Here is a 25,644-nt window from a genome sequence, read left to right as displayed (position 1 = left end):
TCATCCATGTTGTCAAAATTGGCAGGATTCCCTTCCTTTTTATGGCTGAATAACATTCCATTGTGGAATATCCCATTTCTTTATTTCCTACATTTTCTTCATCCATTATCTGTCAACACTTAGGTTGTTTCCCTGTCTCAGCTATTGTAAATAATGCTGCAATAAACACGGGTGGTTCAAGGACCTCTTTGAGATAGTGACTTCATTTCCTTTGGATATATACCCAGAAGTGAGATTGCTGGAACCTGGGGCAGTTCTATTTTCCATTTTTTGAGTGATTTCCATACTGTTTTCCATTGTGCTCGTACCAATTTATATTCCTGACAATGCACGAGGGTCCCCTTTTCTCCACATCCCCACAGACAGTCACTTCCCTCTTAGGGCTGTTTTTACCGCATCCCATAAGTTTTAGTATGTTGTGCTTTCATTTTTCCTTGTCTTAAGATTCTTTTAATTTCCCTTTTGGTTTCTTTTTTGATCCACTGGTTGTTCAGGGAAGTGCTGTTTAATTTCTGCTTTATTTGTGAATTTTCCAGCTTTCTTCCTGTTAATTGATTTCTAGTTTCATATCATTGTGGTCAGAAAAGATACTTAGGGGTGCCTGGCTGGCGCAGTGGAGCCTGTGACTCTTGATCTTGGGGTTGTAAGTTCAAGCTCCACATTAGGTGTAAAGATTACTTAAAAAAAAAAAAAAAAGATACTTCATATAACTTCTATCTTCTTGACTTTATTGAGACATGTTTTGTGACCTAACATACGAACCATCCCAGAAGATGTTCTATGTGTGCTTGAGAAGAACGTGTATTCTGCTGTTGTGGGATAGAATGATCATACATGTCTGTCAGGTCCGTTTGGTCCATTTGGTCATAGAGTTGTTCAAATCCACAGTTTCCTTATTGATTCTCTGGATGGTCTAGCCTTGTTGAGAGTCTGGGTGGGATTAAAGTCCCCAGCTATTAATGTGTGGCTGCTTATTTCTTCTTTTTGCTCTATTAGTCTTTGCTTTACATATTTAGGTGCTCTGATGTTGGACGTATAAATATTTACAACTGTTATATTTTCATGATGAATTGATCCCTTTATCGTTACATTAATAATTTTTGTCTCTTGTGATCATTTTAGCTTAAAGTCTATTTGTCTGACATGAATTTAGCTACCCCTGCTTTCTTGGAAATGTCTTTTCTCATCTCTTCACTCTCACTTTACTTGCATACTTTTTTTTTTAAAGATTCTATTTATTTGTTCATGAGAGACACACAGAGAGAGGCAGAGACATAGGCAGAGGGAGAAACAGGCTCCCTATGGGGAGCCCAATGTGGGACTCCATCCCAGGACCCTGGGAACATGACCTGAGCCAAAGGCAGATACTCAACCACTATGACAGCTCCCCTCTTTTTAAGTAGGCTCCACAACCAGTGTGAAGCCCAACACAGCGCATGAGCTCTCAACCCTGAGATCAAGACCTGAGATCACAAGTTGGATGCTTAACTGACTGATCTACCCAGGCGACCCTATATCTTTAAACCTGAAGTGAGTCTCTTGCAGGCAGCATATCATTGTGTGAACCTTAAAAATAAAAACTACCATAACACCTGGGTGGCTCAGTGGGTATGGGATACTTCGGTCAGAATTTGATTGTGTGACCTCACTGCAGTATATATTAGAGGAGGGCTCCAACTCACTGAAGGATTTCTGAAGGATAGGTGTGGATTATTTTCCAGAAGGTTCACTAAGCTGACAAAATACACCCACCTGACATTATGTGTGCCACCCCCTCGGCAACATGGACACTGGGGTCGATCTGTTTCGGTTAGACTGCTTCTGGCTTCAAATAACAAGAAAAACTTCAAATAATCTTAAGCAAAGAGGAATGGGATCCCTGGGTGGCGCAGCGGTTTGGCGCCTGCCTTTGGCCCAGGGCGCAATCCTGGAGACCCGGGATCGAATCCCACATCGGGCTCCTGGTGCATGGATCCTGCTTCTCCCTCTGCCTGTGTCTCTGCGCCTCTCTCTCTCTCTCTGTGACTATCATAAATAAATAAAAATTAAAAAAAAAGCAAAGAGGAATGTATTGTGCCACCCAACAGTGGATCAGGCTCCAGTAGTGCAAATCAGATGCTCAATAATGCCATAGAAGTGCCGGGATTTTCGCATCTCTCTCTGCCTTTCTTCGTGTCAGATCCATTTTTTTAAAAAGATTTTATTTATTTATTCATGAGAGACACAGAGAGAGTCTGAGGATAAAGAGACTGAGGATATTATTTGGATGTGATGTCCACAACTGCTGCAACCATCTTGTGGCCAGGAAGAAAACTAGATTGAAAATGGATCTGACATGGGATGCCTGGGTGGTTCAGTGGTTGAGCGACTGCCTTTGGCTCAGGATGTGATCCCAGGGTCCCAGGATCGAGTCCCACATCGGGCTCTCTGTACCCTGGAACAGAGATGTAACCTAACTGGGCCAGACAGAGGGCTCCCTGGGACTTTTGCTGCAGTCCTTGGGAAAAGATGCTCTTTCTTTCTTCTCTAACTTCATAAACTATAAAGACAATGTAGGCTTACTGTTAGGCAGCAAGCGAAGAGTTGGAGATAAAGCCCAGGAATGACAAGCAGGAGTAAAAGATGAAGAAAGAAAGGAACAGGATCTTCATGCCACATTCACATCTCTGTATGGAGCCATGCTTGAAGCCCTCAACACTTGGAGGCAAATCACAAAGTAGGGAGAGATAAGGACTCCAGCAATTAGCTGTAGTTCTTTTGAGCTCTGTATTGATGGAACAGGTTATACTGGTTTCTCTCCCTACCAAAGTTCCACCACTAGAGCAATGCTCTGAAGTAATTTTTCACATGCCTGTATGTGCTGCCATCCTACAGACTTTTTTAAAGTAGACACTATGCTATGGGGCTTGAACTCATGACCCTGAGATCAAGACCTGAGATGCAATCGAGAGTCAGACGCTTAACCAACTGAGCAACCTGGTGCCCCTACCGATTCATTCATATTTTTTTTTAAGATTTATTTATTTATTCAGTAGACACACACAGAGAAAGAGGCAGAGACATAAGGGGAGGGAGAAGCAGGCTCCCTACGGAGACCCCGATGTGGGACTCAATCCCAGGATCCAGGGATCACGACCTGAGCCAAAGGCAGATACTCAACCACTAAGCCACCCAGGTGTCCCCTGATTCATTCTTAAGTTGGTTATTTTTTTTCTTGTCTGAATAGACGGGGATACTCAATACCCCACTGCCCCTGACTCCTGGAAAAGTATAGAGTGTGGTAAAAACTGTGGCAGCAAAAATACTGATTAGAGTCAAGCTAAATGATTACATCCCACTAATGGTACCAGCTCCCTGCAGGTGAACAACATGTACCTTGTGATAGCAGTAATAAAGCAGGCACTCACAGTAGAGAAAGGCAGGGCAACTTGGTGGAAAGATAAGCCTGGTTTCACAGCTTGGCTCCGCCCTGCTAGCAGGTGACCTTAGGTGATTTCCTGGGTGTCCCTGAGTTCTGAATCTTGTCATGTGCCAATTAGGCAAAACATTCCTGTTGTAACAATCTGGGGCCCCAGCCCTGCTATGAGGCCCAGCTTTCTGAGACACACCAAGGGAGAGTGGAAGTTCTTTCTCAGGTGTCCCTTCACTCCCAGCTCTGTTGGGGGCTTCAGGTATGGCTGGATTCAGGACTCCAGAAAATAATCAGAACTCAGTTATCTCACCATTTCTCTCTCTTTTACAAAAATGGTTTCCCTCTCAGGGGGCAGGGGGCTGGGGGTCAGAAGGTCTTAGACTCTGGTGTGGGTCAGGATCTGGATTCTTGGGCCTGGTCCCCTCCAAGGGGCCCAAGCCAGAGGTGTTTCTCTTTCTCACCTGTTGTCTCTTTCCCCACACTACAGAGACTAAGGAGAATTACAATAAAGAATTTAAAGCTGTGGCCTAAATCTGATGGTAACCAGTATGTGACCTTGAGCCAGTGACTTTAACAGAACTTTTGCAAGCAGGGAGTGATAATGTATTCCAGTGGTTAAAAGATGTACCAAGAAAGAAACCACACCAACTGTGTTATGACAACACATCCTACCCATAGTCTTGGGACAAGCCGTAAGCCAGTCACAGTGACTTGTTGCTTTGAAATTCCTCTAATCACTTCTGTGAGATTCACAATCTCTCCTGCATCACTTGATGTATGACAGCCAATCTTTTCACCCATATCTTAGGAACAAAATGTAGCACAACTTCCACTCATGGTTTGCCTTCCTGTCTCCGGTTCTGTGAAGCACTTGCTGTTGCTTTGTAAGAAAAGAGCCATCATTCCTTCAAAGAGAAAACTTGGTTTCACTAATATCAGTTTCACTCCTTGCTCCCACATCCCTGCCTTTCTCATCACATAATCCCTTTTTTATCTGAATGCTAAATCACAACATGATTTTTTCTGAAGATATTTGAAACAGCATTAAATTCAGTACATGCAGTACCAGCACAGCATTTAACTCAGTTGGGGTGAAAACACTATGAACAGCTGTGCTCAGTCTCTCAAATTTGCAAACAATGATGGCTCTATTAGGACTACACTCCTAACATCAGAGATGTTAAAATGTGTGTATGCGGGTGTGGGGTGTGGGGTGTAGGTCTTAGAATTAGTTACATGTGGTAATAAATATTAGTATTGCTTAGTGACAAGTGGCAAAAAAATTCAACCCTCTACAAAGGGGTATATTGATCCACAGAAGTTCAAAAGTGCATTATTCTAGCTTCAGGTATGGCTGGATTCAGCGCTCCAGGAAATAATCAGAACTCAGTTTTCTCACCATTTCTCTCTCTTCTACACGGATGGCTTCCCTCTCAGGTTTCACATGGTATCAAGCTGGAGCCAGCAGCTCTAACCCCCCACATCTTCTTGAGTTTAGAGTTCAGTAAAAACGAATGAGTGTCTTCGTCGCAGAATTTTTATTTTTTCATTTTTTAAAAAGTAAACTCTACACCTGAGGCTTTAACTCATCACCCGAAGATCAAGGGTCCCGTGCTGGACGAATGAAATCAGCCAGGTGACCCCTCCATCCCAGGCCTTTTTTTTAAGATTTATTTATTAATGAGAGACACAGAGAGAGAGAGAGAGAGAGAGAGAGAGAGAGAGACAGGCAGAGGGAGAAGCAGGCTCCACGCAGGGAGCCTGAAGTGGGACTCGATCCCAGGTCTCCAAGGTCATGCCCTGAGCTGAAGACGGCGCTAAACCGCTGAGCCAGACTTTTAAAGCGAGTCTCAAGCCTCTCATTGGCTCTGACCGGTCACGTGCCCAGCCCTGGCCCAATGAGCGTGGTTACTGGGTCAGTTACTATGCCCCTGCTCTGAGGTGCCTCTTTGGCAGCTCCGGGGCTGCTGGGTCTCCAAAGGGGACGGGAACGAGGAGAAGGGACGTGGGGCCCCCCTAACAGTAGGCGTGCTTTATAGGTGGGCTGCGGGGAGCGAGGCGAGCCTAGCCCTGAGCCGTAGCCCACTTAGCCCGGGCTGAGCCCCTCCGCAGAGCAGCGGGGCCGGGCCCTGTGACCCGGCGCGCGGCTGGAGAGGACCTCGGCTAGGCCCCACCGGCTGCATCTGAGTCAGCCCCGCGCAGACTCCCTCCCGCGCCAGCCCAGATGCACTGACTCAGCTCGGACGTGAGCTGGATGCTGCCTGGAAAGTTAATAAGCCTTGGAAGAAGACGTTCCTCCGGTGACGTGGGTTGGTGCCACCGAGTGGGTGGGAATGAATGAGAAAGTGGGAACACCGAGGCTCCTGGAGCATTTATGAAGACGTACAGAAAGAAAGAAAGCGTGAGGAAAAGTCACGAGCAGTGATCAGGAAAGCCCTCCCCCCCCCCCCCCCCAGGCTGGAGGTGCTTTCTTGCGATGGGTCCCCTGGGGGCTGAGCTCAGAGCTGCCTCGGCCCCTAACTGCCTCACCTCTGCCAGGGAGGGCCCGGCCCTGTGGCCAGCCCGGCCCTCTCTTCCAGCTCTGCCAGTCTCTTTCTTTCAAACCCAAGTTGCAAGAAAACTTGGGCAGGGGGAGTCTATCTCTTTGTCACGTAGGGGAGGTAAGGGAAGAATAGGGGGGGGGGGGCAGTTAGGAAGGGATCCCAGCGGGGAGGAAATGAGAGAGAGAGAGAGAAAGGCAAGAAGGCAGGGCCGGTGCCCAATCTCCTGCTGTGCTATTTACAACCTCTTAGAAGCTGGATGGAGTTCAACACGGAGCACCTGCTCTCTGCCTGGTCCCCCAAAATAAATAGGAACGCTATCCCGGCCTTCAGGAAGCGCAGAGTCTAGTCTGGGAGACACTGAGAAAATCCTTAATTACAATGGAATGTGAGGGCGGGGATCTGGGCGCCGGGGTTTGGGGAAGGAAAGTAGCCTTGAGAGAGGAGTGAAGCCGGTCAGTGAGGGAGGAGCTGCGAGAAGGAAGTGTCAGGTCACTCCAGCCTCGGCCTGCTCCCGAGGGCTGGGGGTGGGCTCTGGGCATAGCCGGGGGTGGAGCGGTTCCCCTTCCCTTTCCTGCTCCAGGCTTTGGCTGCCTGCTGGCTGACAGGGGTGGTAACCACCTTGGCAAAGAGGTTCCTGTCAGCCAAGAATGGTTCTCCACCCAAGGGGACAGCTGGGGTAGCAGTGAGTCCTTGAAGCCAACCCTCATAACAGCTGCGGGGTGGGTGCACTGGCCTGTGAAGCCACCGTGGAGAGCAGCAGCAGCATTTGCTGCAATGTGTGCCAGGCTGGATGTTGGGTGGAGGAGTGTAGGGAGTGGAAGGGAGGGAAGGGGCCAAAGATCCAAGGGGTCAACGTGTACAAAAGTTGTAGGAGCATGCAGTTCTTTCTGGAACCACGAAGATACTTGAATAAGACACTGGGCATACAGTGAAAAGAGGAGTGGTTGGAGAAGAGGCCTGATAGGTGGGCAGAGGCCAGATCATGAAGGGTCCTGTGTGCCATAAGAAAAAATTAAGGATTAAAATTCTTCTAAAAAGAAATGGATTCTCAGGGTGCCTGGGTGGCTAAGTCAGTTAAATGTCTGCCTTTGACTCAGATCATGGTCTGGGAGTGCCAGGATCCAGCACATGGTGAGCTGCCTCCTGGGGGGGTGAGGGGATCCTGCTTCTCCCTCTGACCCTCCCCATCTCATGCTTGCTCTCTCACTCTCTCAATCTCTAAAATAAATAAAATAAAATAAAATAAAATAAAATAAAATAAAATAAAATAAAATAAAATAAAATAAAATAAATAAATAAAATAAAATAAAATAAAATAAAATAAAAAATAAAATAAATAAAATAAAATAAATAAAATAAAATAAATAAAATAATAAAATAAAATAAAATAAATAAAATAAAATAAATAAAATAAAATAAAATAAAATAGGGCAGCCCCAGTGACCCAGCGGTTTGGTGCTGCCTTCAGCCCAGAGTGTGATCCTGGGGCCCTGGGATGGAGTCCCACATCGGGCTCCCTGCATGGAGCCTGCTTCTCCCTATGCCTGCCTGTCTCTCTCTCTGTGTCATGAATAAATAAATAAAATCTTTTTTAAAATAAAATAAAATGAAAAAAAAAAAAAAAAGAACTGAATTCTCATTCCACGCCCATCTCTGTCCTTTCTGCACACATTTCCTCAGTGTCATGGGGCAGTCAGCCCAGCCCCCTTCAGTTGGGTGAAATCAGGACCCAGATGCTATACATCTGAGTGGGGAGGGTGACCAGGGAGGGGCCATCTTCAAGGAGTTGAGACCAGTTGAAAGTTAAGTTGTTTTCTCAAACAGCATTCTGGAAGTAGAAAGAATGTGTCATCACATGGGGGCCCCATGGAGAGGAATGAGTGGAGAATTTGGAGTCAGAGACGCAGGGAGCCTAGGCTTGGGGCCCAGCTCTACCCTGCCAGCTGGATGGCTCACATCTGCCACTGGGGACCACATCTGTTCCACTGGGTTACCTAAGATAAGGCATATGGGTTAAAAAAAAAAATTAAAAAGCTGTTTAAATGTTCCTATAACTTTGCTTCAAAATATATATAAAATCTACAGCAAGGAGAATCCCAAGGCAGGCCCATTTTACTCTAGTTACCATTTGGCACCGAGCAGGTCGGGGACTTACTGGATGACACAGCAAGTCTGCAGCAGAGCCAAAGTGAAAACTCACCCAAATCAATGACTCTAGCATCGTCAGCAGATCCAGCCGCGACCCAACTTCACACTGCAGTTCAGGTGTCAGAGGCGTTCCCAGAAAGTCCCTTTCAGCAAAGAGCATTCAAGGTGGTTGCCAATGGTTCCCCTCCTCTAAAAGGTTGGCAAGATGTAGCTGGAGGTTCCCAGGAGACAGGGCATGAAGACAGAGAGTAGAGATTTTTCCTGAGGACAGGAGAGGGCTGTCCTAACTAACCCCCTTAGTCAGTTATTTTTAAAGTAAGCTCTATGCCCAACGTGGTGTCTGAACTCACTACCCTGAGATCAAGTGTCACATGCTATACCGGCTGAGCCAGCCAGGTGCCCCTCAGTAATTTTTAGAATTTTTACAATATTCAGTGGTGCAAATATCACCACAACTAATTTTAGAATATTTTCATCACCTCATAAAAGGACTCCTACCCATTAGTTGTCACTCTCTTTCCCCTACCTCCTCCTCAGGAAATCACTAATCTACTTTGTATCTCTATAGATTTGCCTATTCTGGGCATTTCACATAGAGTCATAAGATGTGTAGTCTTTACACACATTGGCTTCTTTCATTTTTCATAACAATTTCAAGGTTTATTCATGTTGTAGCATAAATCAGTACTTCATCTTTTTTAATTAATTAATTAATTTATTTATTTATTGGAGAGAGTATGCCAGTAGGGAGAGGGACACAGGGAGAGGGAGAGGAACAAGCAGACTCCACACTGAGCATGGAGCCTAATGAGGAGTTCCATGAACTCCTATGACCCGAGATCACGACCTGAGCCAAAATCAAGAGTGGGACACCTAACCAACTGAGCCACCCAGGTGCCCCATTACTTCATTCTTTTTTATGGCTGAAAATAATCTATTGTATGGATACACCACATTTTATTTATCCAATTAATTTATGGACATTTGGATTGTTTCCCAGTTTTTGGCTATTATGAATAATGCTGCCATGAACATTTGGGGACAGGTTTTTCTATGAACATGTTTTTATTTTCTTTTGGGTATAGACCCAGAAGAACTGCTGGGTCACATGGTAACTCTATGTTTAACATTTTAAGGGAATGCTAAACTGTTTTCCAAGGTGGCTGAGCTATTTCATATTTCTACCAACAATGTATGAGGATTTCAATTTCTCCACAGCCTTGCCAATGCTTATTATCTGTCATTTCTTATTTATTTATTTGTTAATCTTTTTAGAGAGCACAGGGGGCAGGGGCAGAGGGAGAAGGAGAGAGAGTCCCAAGCAGACTCCCTGCCAAGTGTGGAGCCTGATGCGGGGCTCCATCTCATGACACTGAGATCACAACCGGAACCAAAACTAAGAATCAGTAGCTCAATTGACTGATCCACCCAGGCACCCCTTATCTGTCATTTCTATTATAACTATCCTATTGGGTAAAAAGCTGTATCTTATTGTGTTTTTTTAAATTGTGGTAATATAAAAAAACATATATATATATATATATATATACACATATATATTCTATATAACCTTTATCATTTTAACTATTTGTAAGTATACAATTCAGTGGCATTAAATACATCCTCATTGTGATTTCTATTTGCATTTCCCTAATAGCTAGTAGTATTGAGCATCTTTTCATGTGCTTATTGACTACTTGTTTATCTAGAGAAATGTATATTCAGATTCCTGCTTACTCTTTAATTGGATTATTTGTCTTTTTTTCATTGAGTTGTAAGAGTTCTTATATTCTAAATTCAATTTTCCTATCAGATAGATGATTTGCAATATTTTTTCTCCCATGCCATGGGTTGCCTTTTTACATTCTTGATGACACCTTTGAAGCACAGAAGTTTTAAATTCTGGTGAAGTCCAATTTATCTATTTTTTCTTCTGTATTGCTTTTAGTGTCATATCTAAGAAGGCTTTGTCTAACCCTAGGTCATTAAGATTTACCCCTATATTTTCTCCTAAGGGCTTTATATTTTTAGTTCTTTCCATTAGGTCTATGATACATTTTGAGTTAATTTTTGTATAGGTAGGCATTCAACTTCATTTTTGTGTGTGTATATCCAATTGTCCCAGTGTCACTTGTTGAAAGGCCTGTGCTTTCCCTCACTGAATTGTCTTGGCACCCATGGCAAATATTAAATGGCCCCTGTTTTAAGGAAAGTAGGCCTTAAACATTCTTTGTAATGCAGCTATACAACTTTTATGACTCTGGCAGGTAAAGCAGCTTTTTGTCCCTAGTCACAGGCAACTCAGATCAGTGCCCGTGTTCTTTTCTTTTTAAGATTTCATTTATTTATTTATTTATTTATTTATTTATTTATTTATTTATTTACTTACTTACTTATTTATTTATTCATGAGAGACACAGAGACAGAGAGAGAGGCAGAGACACAGGGAGAGGGAGAAGCAGGCTCCATGCCGGGAGCCCGATGTGGGACTCGATCCCAGGGCTCCAGGACCACACCCTGGGCTGAAGGCGGCACTAAACCGCTGAGCCACCCGGGCTGCCCAGTGCCTGTGTTCTAAGAGGTGACTTGGTGTCTTAATACTTGATAGAGGAAAAAAGAAATTAAACTCTCTCTTGGAGGGGCACCTGAGTGGCACAGTGGTTGAGTGTCTGCCTTTGGCTCAGGGCGTGATCCTGGGGTCCCAGATCAAGTTCTGTATCAGGCTCCCCACAGGAAGCCTGCTTCTCCCTCTGCCTATGTCTCTGCCACTCTGTCTCTGTGTCTCTCATGAATAAATAAATAAAATCTTTAAAAAGAAAAACAAACTCTTTCTTGGATAACACAAGGGCTGGGTGCCCAACAAGAAGGCAGGTGATCTACCTTAAGCTGTTCTTCCAAAGATGTTACATTGCTGCCCCAGGCCTCCAAATAGCCTGATGTCTTGGAATCTCTGGGTCCCAAAGTAGTGGTGTTGTTTTTAGTTTTTCCATTTTTTTTTTTTTAAAGAACCTAGGCACCCCTTATCTGTCGTTTCTATCATAACTATCCTAGTGGGTATAAAGTGGTATCTCATTGTGTTTTGTCTCAACCACTGACCCACCCATGCATCCCAAGTTTTTCCATGCTTTATTAAGGAAAAATATTTAGGATCACCTGGGTGGCACAGTTGGTTAAGTGCCTGACTCTTGATTTCAGCTCAGGTCATGATCTTGGGGTCAAGAGATTGAGCCTCATGTTAGGTTATCTGTTCAGTGGGGAGTTTGCTTGGGATTCTTTCTCTCTCTCCCTCTGGCACTCTGCCCTGCATTCATGCTTTCTCTCTCCCTCTCTCTCTCTCTCTCTCTCCCTCAAATAAATAAATAAATCTTAAAAAAAAAAAAACCCTAATTGAATATGCAACAGGCACTGCAACTTAATAAGACTATGATCTATAGTAGGTTTTTGAAATTCTATAAAAGCTCTCAAACTGATTTATTGCATGGAACACCCTTTTCGCCTTTTAACTATTTGGCATATTTTTAAGTTGTGGTAAAACATACGTAATGTACATTTTACTTTAATTGTTTTTAAGTGTTCAGTGGCATTAAATACAGTTACATGGTTATGCAACCATTGCCGCCATCCATCTACAGGTTTTTTTTTCATTTATCCCAAACTGGAGCCCTGTCCCCAGTGAATAGCAACTCCCCATTCTCCACCCACCCCCCAGCCCCTGGCAAATTCCATTCTACTTTCTGTCTCTATGAATTTAACTCCTCTGGGCACCTCACAGAAGTGGGATCATATGTTATTTGTCCTATAATGTCAGGACATTACTTACTATAATGTTTTCAAGGTTCATCTATGATGTAGACATGTCAGGATTTCATGCAAAGTATTTCTACTTTCAGCTGCTCTTGCCCTCTTGCAATTTTCATGAATCCTTACAATGAATCTCTATCCCTGAAGGTGATCTTTGTGTTTCTCACAATCAGGAAAAGCCTGACTGTGGCCTCAGGGTCAGCTCGCAGCTGAGAGATGCCCACTGCCTGCTTGCAGGCATCGTGGCCACTGCTGCCAGGCTGACCATGATGTGCTGGGGCTAAATGGTGCCTCAGGGAAGGGGAGCAGGGCCAATAGTGGTTGTGCTGGCCTCCCTTCCCTCCACCCACATCTGTTCTCAAGGATTCCCCATATATTCCTCTATTTGTCATTTATTCATCCAACTCTTTTTTAAAGATTTTATTTACTTATTAGAGAGAAAGAGCACACAAGCAAAGGGGGGGCAGAGGTAGAGGGAGAAGCAGACTCCCTGGGGCTCAATCCCAGGACCCTGGGATCATGACCCAAGCTGAAGGCAGACACTTAACCAACTGAGCCACTCCAGCATCCTTATTCATCCAACCTTTATTGAATATCTATTATGTGCCTGGCACGGTCTCTGCCTTCATGGAATTTATAATCTAGTGAGTGGATGACATTAAATAACTAACTATGCAAATAAATAATGTATGTTTTTAAACATGTATAGATGTATGATTACAATTGTGGAGACTAGATATGAAGGAAAAATGCAGGATGCAATGTCAACATCTAAATGGGAAGCATCAGCCTGCAGCAGGAGACCTGGGATGTACTCAGAATCCATTGACTGACATGGCAGCTGTGTCTGACACTAGGGTAAGAATCACAGTCCCTGTGCTCAAGGCACACCAGGTCCAATAGAGGTCCAACCAAAGAGACTTAGTTTTATGATCCTAGGACCACTCTGCTCCCTCCCCATTGGGGAATCACTGTTCCTTCTCCAGCTGTGTGCCTCTGAGGGCCCCTCTTTTATGGTAACGGATGTCAGGTAAACTGTTCTTTCCTTTGGAGGGAAAATCATGATGTGTTCAGAACACTGGACACAAAACTTTTTACTGAGATGTCAGGCCTTTCTCTTTTCATGGGATTTATATCATAGCCACCTAGGGCACCCGATCCTTTCTGCTCGCTAGACCCCAAGAGCATGGTGTCATTAACATACTGGAATAGCATAAGGTCCTGTGTAATGAAGTGTTCAAAGTCTGAGAACTGGAGTGGTCAAAAGATACAACAAAGGGCTTAGCTCAGTCAGTGAAGCATGTGACTCCTGATCTCGGGGTTGTAAGTTTGAGCCCCACATTGATTGGGTTTACGTAAAAATTACTTAAGAATAAAACCTTAGGGGCACCTGGGTGGCTCAGTCGGTTAAGCATCTAACTTCAGTTCAGGTCCTGATCTCAGGGTTCTAGGGTGGAACTGGCTTCCTGCTCAGTGTGAAGTCTGCTTCTCCTTCTCCCTCTCTGCCCCTCTCCCCATTTGTGCTCTCTCTCTCTCTCTCTCTCCCTCTCTCTCTCCCTCAAATAAATAAATAAAATCTTTAAAAAATAAAACCTTTAAAAAAGAGGGATCCCTGGGCGGCGCAGCGGGTTAGCGCCTGCCTTTGGCTCGGGGCGCGATCCTGGAGACCCAGGATCGAATCCCACATCGGGCTCTCGGTGCATGGAGCCTGCTTCTCCCTCTGCCTGTGTCTCTGCCTCTCTCACTCTCTCTCTCTCTCTGTGACTATCATAAATAAATTAAAAAAAAAAAAAAAAGAGGACAAACAACGAAGTCCTGTGGCAGAATGGCGAAGGTACACTGATAACCCTATCAAATAAATGCAGGATTCTGATCTTTCTGTTTTTTGGAATAGAGGAAAAAGCATTTGCCAGATCACTCACTGCACACCAGATGTTAGGACTGTATTTATTTTCTCCAGCAATGATACCACATCTGAAATAGCAGCTGCAATTGGAGTCACCATGTATTAAGTTTATGGTAATCTGCTGTCACTCTCCAAGGCCCATCTGCTTCTTCACTGGCCAAACTGAGAGTAGAGTGGGAATGTGATAAAATCACCACCGCTGCATCTTTAAAGGCCTTGATGATATTATTAATCTCCTCAATTCCCCAAGTGGTGCGATATTGCTTTTGGCTTATCACTTGGTAAGAAGAGATTTCCATGGACTTTTCTCATCCTCAAATCCCTTACTCTGCCAATCCAAGAGCCAATACTGTAATTCTGCCAAATGGGTGGGGATATCTATTCCAGCTATATAATTAAGGGCAGGGAGATCCACACAGCCTATTGAGAAGTCTTACTAGTCAAACTCCACCTATTACTTGATCCACTTCAACTTCTACTCTGGCCAGTAGAACTTCCTGGAGTTCTGGGTTGCCAGGAATTAAGTTAGCTCAGAGCCTGATAATCACTGAGTATTAAATTTTTCATTGTTCACAGTTACCCTAGTAGATGGCTTTAGGTCCCTCTGGGGAAGGCTGGAGTCAGACTCACAGCACATACTTGTCATGTTACTTGTCATGTTATTGCAGCATCGCTTCTTGGGAGTATCTATCCAGCTTCCACTTCTTCTAAGGGCGTTGGTCAGTGACTGACTCAGGTTTGGGAATTGGGTCAGAGACTGTGCTGTCAATCCGGGTAGCAAAAGTCAGACTTCAGTTTACCAAACCAGTTGTTTTTTTGTTTTTTTCAGATAGACAAATCAAATAGAGACTTAGTGAATAAGCTACTCATATGTTTTGGTTTTAGAGAGTCCATGATTGATTTGCCACATCAGTCTCTGTAGGGCCAGACATCCCAGTAACTCCACTGGCCCTGCCCATTATAGTAACCAGGCCCACTTTCCTCTGGGAATTAAGTGTTGCTACTTGATTTCTATAGCCGCAGGGCCTACATCCCCACTGAAATAAGGAAGCCCACTTCAACTGCCAGTTTTCCTGCCCTGCCAGCATCTGTTTAGAGATGCTGGTACTTCTCCTTCCAAAGAATCTCTTAAGGTCTGGATTTTCTGGGGGATCAACTTCTGGGTAACCTCCCCCCACCCCACCAAATGCCATGTCTATTACTTTCTGTTAGGAGTTTAACTTTATTTTGAAAGCAGTTCAGAGCCATTGAAGTGTTTTCAACAGTGGAGTAGGGTAATGAAATTTATATATGAACAAGAATACTCCTGCTGTTTGGTGGAGAGGGTAGAGGAAGAGGCAAGGCAGAAATGAGGGAAACAAGTGGAATCCTATGCAGTGGCCCCAGCAAGCCTTCAAAATATGCAGATGGCACCCAAGCCCTGAAAGTACAGGACAAGGGATATAAGCACTGGGGGAGTCAGGGAAGGACACCAAACCCTGGGGTATCCTGGGTAGGGCATGGTAGTGGGGACACATAGATGAGAGAAAAAAGGGTTTATCACTGTATGTAGACTTGATTTTCTTCATGACTATGCTTGGGCAGGGCTGAGCAACCATTCAGAGCCAGATGGCTGAGAGGAGAGTAAATAAAAAAATCTGTTCAGCATGGCCTTGTCAGGGTGTTCTGGTGATATTGACTGTAAAGCTCTGAGTCTCAGCACCTGGGGTAAGCTGTGTCCTATGGAATCAGCCTGGACTCTCTTGCTTGCACCATGCCCAAACGAACAGGCGGATGAGGAGAGGAGTGTGGTGCAGCTGACAGTGCTTGGCCCCTTCAGGGTCAGCCACAGCTTTCCAGCGGGGTTCACATTCTTCTTTGAGTGGGTCCTGGCCATGCAACTGGACAGGGTGGTAGACCAAGGCCCTGCCATGTTCACTCAACATGGGACAGCTGTACCTGGAGCTTCCCACAGGGCTGTAGAGCCCTTGTCGGGCCTGCCTCACAATCTGTGTCTCCTCTTCCCAATGTACAACCCTTTCTCCCTTCCGAGGAAAGTAAACACTTTGCACCCCATCTCCATCCCAGAGTCTGGTTCCAGAAAACCCGACCTGTAGAGTTCCACTTCCTCATCTATCTAAGGAGGAGAATTAAATACCTAGCTATTTCAAGGATTAATAACAAAATGATGTATATTAAATAGCTTGTCTCCGCTCTAATGCCTCTCCCTGGGTCAGTGGGCTGACTTTCTATCTGCCCCTTCAAATCCACTTTCTACTCTTATCCACCCCAGTCTGGATACCAACAGGCAGAGATCAGTGAGGTCAGGTTGTTTCTTCCTCTGGATCCTTCTTAGCTAAGTTGCTCTGGGTTGGTGGCCTCCTTGACCAAAGGCCACAGCTCCTGAGACAACTCTCTCTGAAAACTGCTCCCTGCCTCTTGGCCTTCGGGCTGAAGAGTGGTCATGGCTTCCTGCTGCTGCTTCCCCAGGGCACTCCTCCACCATCACTTCTCATTTCCCTTAACTGTGTTCAAACCTTGGTAAATAGTCCCTTTATTAAATGCTCCTCCACTTCCCTATGTGAGTTTATTCTGTATTTTCCTGACACCCTCATTGATTCAATCAATGAGGATACTTTCAACTGCTGCAAGTACTAGAAATAGCTGCAAGTGATCCAGATGTCATGTCCAGGCACCGTGAAGGTCAGAGGACACAGTGGACCATCTCTTTCTGTGTCCTCTTTGTAAGAAAAAGAAACACTTTGCCAAATGCCTCCCATCTTGATACTCTTCCCTTTTAATTTTGGTAACAATGGGCCACATGTCTTAGTCCTGGGTTCCCAGAAAACAGAGCCAGGGACAAAGTAGGAGTCTGGGTGTTTGACTGGAAAGTGTATTTCTAGGAATCAGAAGTGAGGACAGAGGAGCAAAGCAGAGGAGCAGGGAGCACCATGTAGGGATGTCAAGTTGACCACCACTCTAAGAGACCAGATGCTCTATCCCATGGGATTGCTGAGAAGCATTATGAAATGTGTCTCAGGACCGTTGTGTGTGTGTGTGTGTGTGGGGGGGGTGGTAGAAAAGGATCTTTTTACGGCTTCCACCCTCCCAGTGGTTAGTTCCCACTAAGGATTGCTAACTCCCTGCATTTCTGGGTTGCTCACACACAGGCCCTTTCCTGGGTCCCCATATTCTAAGTTGTGAAAGCAGCAGAGAGGATCCAGGACAGAGGGTAAAAGGCACACAGTGCAGGCCTGAGACACAGCCCCAACAGGTCACACCTGTACCTGTACCTGTACCTGAAGATGGTCAGGGATCATGCAGAATGGGTCACTGCAACAATGAATGGAATATAAACGAAGTGTGACCGAGAGGATTTGAAAGGTGCACATGGGCAACCAGTAGACATGCTCATTCCTAACAGGGTCACTGCCAAGGGGAATGAGACTGCTGTGGCTGGTTTAAATTAATCATTTGTGATGAATGGATGCTGAAGATTCCACCCAAATGCCTCCTCTAAGAAGTCATCCTTAACTCTCCTCCCTAAAGGATCTTGTCACCAAAGGATCCCAGTCACTGAAGAAGCCATCACTCCCAGCACCCCATTCATTCCCTTGGTGACACCTACCACAATGAGTAATCAGCCTGTGTAGCTGCCACTGTGGACACCCCCACCCCACCCCAGTGTGCGAAAGCTAGAATGATGCAAGCCTGCCCTTGCTGCTTGGTCATGGTTTAAATTCCTCCAGTCAGGCAGAGTCATTTTGCTAGTGCAGATGGTGGAAGGGGAGGCATAATTTTGGAGCCATGTCTTTTTATAAACACTTAAATCCCTTCCTGATGAAGTTACCTGTGCTCGTCTGGATCTCAACCATGAAAAGGACATCTTGTTTACTTATTAGCTTGCTCATTATTATCTGCCTCACCCCACTTAAGTTGAAGCTCACTGATACCAGGCACTTGTTTGTTTTTCTTTACTGTATGGACAGTGCCTGGTACATAGCAGGGGCTCAAGAATTATTTATTGGATGGATGAATAGATGGATGTGTGGGTGGATGGATAAATAGATGGAGGTGGGAAGACCATGGCAGGTGGAAGAAGAGGAAATAGTGGGTCACGATGCTCATTTTCCCCACCCAGGGCCAAGTCCTCACAACTCTTCCATATTCACCTGCACTCCCTGGGTGAGCTCATCCAGGGTCATCAGTCCAACGCTATATCTCCAGGTATGACCCCTCTCTTGAACTTCCGACTCAGACCTGTCTACCATCCAACTTTTCCACTCTGATGTTAATAGGCATCTCCAATGTAACAGATGCAAAAGAGAACTCTTAATTTCTCCTCCAAATCTTCTCCTCCCACAGACATCCTTATCTCAGTAAGTGACAGCTGCATTCTTCTAGTTGTTTGGGCCCCAAAGCTGGGCAGCACCCTGATCCCTCTTTTGCTCACATGTCTCATCCAACCCTTCAGCAACCCCTCTGTGCTCTGTATAATGTATAGAAGCCCACCGTTTCTTCCCACCTTTTCCTTCCTGATCTGAGACACCATCCTCTTTCAATTGGATTATTGCAGTAGCCTTTTATTTTGGATGCTTTTTGATGTGGACCCACATCACATTTCCCCCGCCACCTCTGACTTCAGCTCCAGGCAGCAGACAGTTGTATGTGAGCTCAGCTGATCCTGTGCCTATAGTGTCTTGCCTCTTGTGCACACCTCGTACCTGCTTGCCTTCTGCCCTGGATCTCAATGCTGTTGGAGTCTTTTTGGTTCCAGCACAAGATTTATTTGCTTCTTGCCTCAAGTGTGAGCTGCACATCTCTTTGCTCTCTGCACCATCAACACTTAATGCTATAGGAGCCTGCTTTACCCATGAACCCAGAAATGCAGACTTAATAGCCCAGGGGCAATCGTCAATAAATAGGGGAAAGAGTAATCAGATAAACGTTCTTGCTTTCCATCCTTCAGATACATAATTCTGGATAACGGTCTGTGCACTTTTCAAGGATCCTGGTGAATTCAAGCTCCTGCTGCCCACAGCAGTGACATTAATAATGTATCCTTGGGTTGGCTTTTTCTCCTTTTCTGTCTCATTGTCCCTACTCCCTCATGCCTGCCTCTTGGGTCATGTCTCAGAAAAGCTCATGTGCTCAGGCTCTGCTTTCAAGGGAACGCAAGCTAAAATAACTTTTCAATTGCTATCCAGCAGCATACTGATTTTTTTTTAAAGATTTATTTTTTTCTTTTAGGGGTGCCTGGGTGGCTCAGTAGTTAAGCATCTGCCTTGGGCTCACATCATGATCTCAAGGTCCTGGGGTCAAGACCCACATGGGGTTCCCTGCTCATCGAGGAGTCTGCTTCTCCCCCCCTCTGACACGTCCCCCCACCCCCACCACTTGTGCTCTCTCTCTTTCTTTAAAAAAAGGATGTATGGGGATGCCTGGGTAGCTCAGTGGTTGAGCATCTTCCTTCAACTCAGGGTGTGATCCCGGGTCCGAGGATCGAGTCCCACATCGGGCTCCCTGCATGGAGCCTGCCTCTCCCTCTGCCTATGTCTCTCCTCTCTCTGTGTCTCTCATGAATAAATAAATAAAATATTTTTAAAAATAAAATAAAAATTTAAAAAGATGCTTTTATTTATTTATTTATTTATTTGAGAGAGAGAACAGGAGTGAGCAGGGCAGAAGGAGGGAAAATCCCAATCAGATGCCACACTGAGTGCAGAACTCAACGAGGGGCTTGATCTCATGACCCTGAGATCATGACCTGAGCCTAAAGCAAGAGCTGGATGTTCAATGGACTGTGCCATCTAGGTGCTCCCAGACTGATCCTTTTACAACATGTTTGATCATGTCCCTCCTGAACTGAAAACTCTCTGGTGACTCCCATTCCACCTAAAAGAAAAATCAAAGTCTTTACAATGGCTGGCAAGGCCTAACTGAATCTGCCCTTCCTGCTGTTTCCTCTCTGATGTCACCTGTTAATCTTCCTTTGCTCTGTAATAGCCAGTACTATCATTCTTTGCTCTAATAAAATTCTTCAAAGCTGCTCAGCACACTCCTGCCTCAGGGCCTTTGCACTCACTATTCCTACTGCCTGGAATGTTCTTCTTCCAGATATTTCCAAGCATGCTTCTTCACCTCCTTCAGGACTCTTCCTAAAACACTTCCTAGAGAGGCCTTCCTGTGTAAAAAGCAACCTCCACCTCCCCTGGGCATTACCTGGCCTCCTCACCCTGCTTCAAGTTTCCCATAGCACTGGTCACCAACCTCTTTTTAATTTTTTGTATATTTTCTATCCCCCCTCCACCTCACCCCAATTTGAATGTAATCTCCATGAGGCTAAGGACTCAGAGACTTTATCTTTTATTCATTTATCTATTTTTAAGTTGGCTCCATGCCCAGCATGGAGCCCAACATGGGGCTTGAACTCAGAACCCTGAGATCAAGACCTGAGCTGAGATCAAGAGTTAGACACTTCACCCGACTGAGCACCCAGGCACCCCTTATTGGTTTTTTCACTACAGAACCTAGAACAGTGCTTGGCAAGTAGTAAGTGTTCAATAAATATTTGCTGGATGAAACCCACTAATAAATAAGACTGAAGAAGTGTGTAGGGATCAGGCTGTGGTTACTTTGAGCCTGCTGCTCTGGGCGTCAGGTGGTAGGTGTGATGGCAGTTCTTGGCTGTGAGGGCACTGGAGGCCGGCAGCAGGACACCTAGGCCAAGAATTCACTCAGTGCTTTGCCCTCTAAGGCTGTTCCTGGTTGACAACTTTAGGTGGGGGCCTATCCTCTGAAATTTGTCTTGAGGAGTCCCAGGTAAAATCTCGAGGACCGCAGAGCAATTAGAAAAATATAATCTCTGCAAGCTTGGTCCTCGGTTCTGCGCAGAGGGCAGTTTGTCCCCTTCTGGTCCCTAAGACCCTGGCCATCCCCAGCACAGAGTGACCTGCGTCACTTCTGAGTGCTGGTCAGCAGCTCAGCTGCAGACAAATCCAAGTCCGCTTCTGGAGACGCCGGCGGTCTAGCCAGGGGGATGGTTGGAATCCTTCGGGGCACTGGGAAGGAGCCGAGGGTGGCCTGGGGGACGCGCCTGCTGTGGTCTGAGCTTTCCATCTGGGAAGAGTCAGCCCCGGCGCCTGGCCCGTGGCCCAGCCCCCCATAGCCGGGGTTGGGGACTAGGCCAGGCTCATTCCTCCGGTGGAGCTCGCTCCCCTCGTTTGCCTCCGCAGAGCGCTGGATGCTCCCGGGAAGCGGGAAGCACGCTCGCTCCCCGGAGCCCGTGGGAGGGAAGCCCCCCCCACCCCCCGCTGGGCCGCCGGAGCCGGGCCCTGCCCGCGGGCAGACGCGGGAGCTGCCGCTCGGGACTGAAGAGGTTAATGTGCATCTGCTTCCGAATGTTAATGTGTCTAGGTGATGTCAGTGGGAGCCGGGGAAGGAGGGGGTGAGTGGGGAGCGGCGCGGGGCTCGGAGGCGGCCGAAGCTGCCAGACCGCCGAGGACCCCCTGGCGGCCGCGGGGCTCGGGGCGCGCGCTCCGGGACGGGGACGGGGGGCGCTGCCGCAGCCTGCGTGGGCGCTCGGCGAGCCGGCACCGGCCGCGGCAGGATGGACCTGCAAGCCTCGCTGCTGCCCCCCGGCCCCAACGCCAGCAACACCTCGGAGGGCCCGGACAACCTCACCTCTGCCGGTGAGTCGTGCCGGAGGCGAGTCCTCCCTCCTCTGCGCTGGGGCTGGGAAACGCGAAGGTGTCACCTCGGAGCCAAAGTGCTCCGGAAACTTTATTCCAGTTCTCGGGGACGGGATCTGCAGTGTGCTGTGCCCGGAGGGGAAGAAGGGGAGCAGGGGGCGGGGCAGGCAGGGGCCGAGGGACTGGAGCGGAGAGCAGGGCAAAGGCACGTTGGCAAGTGGCCTCGGATGGATGGATGGTGGCCCGCCGGGCGGGGAGACTGGGGAGGACTCACCCATGAGTTCCATATGCTTTGCAGAAAAAAATCAGGCTGGAAAAGCAAGCAAGAGAAGCCAGAGGGTAGTCCGTGAGGAGACAGCTGGAAGCTCACTCAGTTACTGATCCCCTTGTCTTTTTACTGAAACTGCGGTAATGGGATCTGAAACATCCTTTCTGACCCCTGGGAAGGCCCCGGGGAAAGGCTAACTCACAGAGCCGGGAGAGGGGGGGGATTAACTTTCCTGGTGAATGAAGCCCCCTGACATTTCCAGAGCTGAGATGCCTTGAAATTCTAGCTCTGAAGGAAAGGAAGGAAAAAGAGGAAAGGCTTGTGTGCAGGGAAATTCTCAGGCAGCTAGGCTGCAACACACGGCTTCTTCGGTCTCTGCTCACTTGGGAAGCCCAGGCTCAGAGACACAGACCAAGGAATTCCCTGATAGGAACCCAGGAGAAGGGAGGGCTGCGGGCCTGATGGGCAAATGCCCCCCCCCCCCACACACACACACAAGAAGGTAGCCCACAGACATGCCCAGGAATCAGTGCACAGCTTCCAACCAGCGATTTCCAAAATGAGATGATCAGAGCTGCAAATAAGAAAAGAGAAAACACATGCATGCGCCCATGCATGCGCTTGCTCACCCGCATGCCAGTGCACACACACTTTCGTATCCTTCTGGCTATGTTGATGAGGTTTCCTGATGAAGCCCAGAGGTCCACAAAATAATTCTCTGCAGATAGCTGTGGTTCTTGATTCTGAGCCTTCTGAGATAATGCAGGGAGTAAAGGACAGGGTCCTTCAACTAACAGGTGGTGCAGGAGAATCTGGTGGGATTAGCCAGGGAACTGGTGGAGGAGGGCAAGGGGATAGGAGTAGCAACAGTGCAGTGAGGGAGAGTGGTAGGAAAGGATTCCAGATGAATGGGGAGCCCTGGGCTGAAATGAAAAGAAGATAAAGAGGTAGGCAAGCACATCATCGCTGGAAGCTGAGCACGCCGGTAGGATGTTAGCCCTTAGAGAGCAGTCCATGTCAATGGTCAACATCTGCTCCTTTTGTCCCCAGGGCCACCTCGTCGCACAGGGAATGTCTCCTACATCAACATCATCATGCCTTCCGTGTTCGGCACCATCTGCCTGCTGGGTATCATCGGGAACTCCACAGTCATCTTCGCGGTGGTGAAGAAGTCCAAACTGCACTGGTGCAGCAATGTCCCCGACATCTTTATCATCAACCTCTCGGTGGTAGACCTCCTCTTTCTCCTGGGCATGCCCTTCATGATCCACCAGCTCATGGGCAATGGTGTTTGGCATTTTGGAGAGACCATGTGCACACTCATCACGGCCATGGACGCCAACAGTCAATTCACCAGCACCTACATCCTGACCGCCATGGCCATTGACCGCTACCTGGCCACTGTCCACCCCATCTCCTCCACCAAGTTCCGGAAGCCCTCTGTGGCCACCCTGGTGATCTGCCTCCTATGGGCCCTCTCATTCATCAGCATCACCCCCGTGTGGCTCTACGCTAGGCTTATCCCCTTCCCAGGGGGCACAGTGGGCTGTGGCATCCGCCTGCCCAACCCAGACACTGACCTTTACTGGTTCACCCTGTACCAGTTCTTCCTGGCCTTTGCCCTGCCCTTCGTGGTCATCACAGCCGCGTATGTGAGGATCCTGCAGCGCATGATGTCCTCGGTAGCCCCTGCCTCTCAACGCAGCATCCGGCTGCGGACAAAGAGGGTGACTCGCACGGCCATTGCCATCTGCCTGGTCTTCTTCGTGTGCTGGGCTCCCTACTATGTGCTACAGTTGACCCAGTTGTCCATCAGCCGCCCGACACTCACCTTTGTCTACCTGTACAACGCAGCCATCAGCTTGGGCTATGCCAACAGCTGCCTCAACCCCTTTGTGTACATCGTGCTCTGTGAGACATTCCGCAAGCGCTTGGTCCTGTCGGTGAAGCCTGCCGCCCAGGGGCAGCTTCGAGCCGTCAGCAATGCTCAGACAGCTGATGAGGAGAGGACAGAAAGCAAGGGCACCTGACACTTCCCCTGCCACCCTGGGCACCTCCGAGTCAGGACAGCACAGCAGACCATGGGGAGAGATGCTGAGAAAAACCCAAGACCCCTCTGGGAGAATGCAGGGGGGCCAAGTGGTGAGGGGTTGTTACAAATCAGAACATACCACGGTGTCCACAAATTGCTGGGGAGGTTGGGAGCCAGATTTGGGGGCTTCAAGCATCAGAAATCCCCTTGGGAGAACAGGAAGAGACCTTTGCGTTGAATAGAAACTGGGCAAGAAGAAAATTTTGGTTTAAATGTTCAGTGGAGCCCTGCATCTATTAGCTCCCAAAAGTCTTTTCCTCAATTGCTGGTTGATTTGAAATCTGGGCAGGCCGGGGTGTGAGTGATGGGATCCTACTACAGGGCCCTGGGGAGATGGGAAATTGGTGTGGCCTCAACCCTCTTTCCCATCTTTCACTGGTAGGATGGAGGGCGGCCTTTCTCCCAAGCTGGAGGATGATGAAAAATGAAGCATGCCATCTCTCCATGTGCCAGCATCCTGTCAATTTGCCTGTATCTCTAGGGGATGCATGCTTATTTTGGGGGTGGGGTGGGGTGGGGCTCTGAGCCCAGAGGAGTAAAAATCCAATTTGTAGGAGATTCACTGATTGCGAATGACAAGGCTACCTGGGTGGGTATGAGTAGAAGTCTTAAAATTAAAAAAAAAACAGGGAGGGGCTAGGGGGCTTTTGCAGCTGTGGGGACATTGTCGTCATGAGGCACATTTGTGATTCACCAGATCCAGAGTGAGTGCCCATCAGTGTCCTGCATGTACAAGGGTCATTCTGATGCCTGGTGTGTTGGCATCATTTTTTGCTCCAGCCTTTCCTTTCCAAAATAAAAACGAATAAAGGAAAATCTCCACCCACATCTTTTTGGATGCTCCTGTATAATTGCTTGGGCTTGGGGGTGGGAGTGGGTGGCAGAAAAGGGAAAGAAGGGTCCCTTGGCTGTGGAATCTAGACTTTGGTCAAATTGCATTTTAGGAAGCCAGAAGCAGGGGATCTAAACCCACAGCGGGGATTCAGCAACACAAATGGGATTACTGTGGATTCATTAGATTGCACTGCTGCTGCTGGGCTGGTTCTCAGCACTCAGCTTCCCGTCTTCTGCTCTAAAGCATCAATACTGGTCCAATACTGGTGTCATCAATACTGGTCCCCAGGCCCCCAGTCCTGCCCGCCACCTCCCCCGCTGAGTCACCCGTCGCAGGGCTGGCCTCTAGGGCAGCCTGAGCCTACCTCCTGCCGCTGCCAAGATCTGGTGTTGAGCTGGAAGGTTACAGATGGGCCGCTGGGCGGCAGCCAAGGCTGCTGCTTCTCAGCTTCTTCGTGAGAGGAGCTGGGAACCAGGAGTCCGGGGCAGACTGCTCAGCAGATGCTGAGACAGTGGCAACATATCACGAGCTCACAACTTGTTCAGATGCATCCGTAAAGCAGGTGCACCAGCCCAGCCTTTTCCTTGCGGGTTATTTTCACTGCGGGGCTGCAGCAAGTAGCCGGCTTAGCAAACTTCAGGTCCTGGCCAGCTCTTTTTTTCTTTTTTTTTTCAATTTAAGATTTTATTTATTTGAGAGAGAAAGAGGGAGAGTTGGGAGGGGCAGAGCAACAAGGAGAAAGAGCCTTAAGCAGACTCTGCACTGAGCGTGGAGCCCAATGCGAGGCTCAACCCCATGACCCCAAGATTATGACCTGAGCTGAAATAGAGTCAGCAGCCCAACGGACTGCGCCACCCAGGGGCCCCTGGGCAGCTCTTTTTATCATCATCATTAGCTGTGGTATTTTCGGGCTTGTGTTCCCCTCTACCTCGGTAGTGGGGAGAGCCAAGAAGTGGACGGTTAGTTTTC

General features: G+C 47.4%; 1 protein-coding gene across 6 annotated transcripts in view; it reads left to right on the top strand.

The window, feature by feature from the left end:
* MCHR1 (melanin concentrating hormone receptor 1) overlaps positions 1-24,668 on the top strand; it is a 34,166-nt gene extending 9,498 nt beyond the window's left edge. For 2 of the 6 annotated variants that reach the window (XM_025459003.3, XM_025459030.3), the window contains one exon: positions 22,799-24,668. In XM_025459003.3, the coding sequence (XP_025314788.1) occupies positions 22,799-23,778 (980 nt within the window). In that variant the 3' untranslated portion in view covers positions 23,779-24,668. Of the gene's footprint in view, positions 1-12,613; positions 12,763-20,786; positions 21,168-21,299; positions 21,481-22,218; positions 22,696-22,798 lie in introns of those variants that run through there. The other 4 variants (XM_025459012.3, XM_049115256.1, XM_025459039.3 and 1 more) reach the window with 4 other exon arrangements.
* Positions 24,669-25,644: the final 976 nt, after the last annotated feature.

This window comes from Canis lupus, chromosome 10 (assembly GCF_003254725.2).
Source record: "Canis lupus dingo isolate Sandy chromosome 10, ASM325472v2, whole genome shotgun sequence".
NCBI classification, from domain to species: Eukaryota; Metazoa; Chordata; class Mammalia; order Carnivora; family Canidae; genus Canis; species Canis lupus.
Note: the sequence above shows the minus strand (reverse complement) of the source record. Positions and strands in the feature narration are given on the sequence as shown.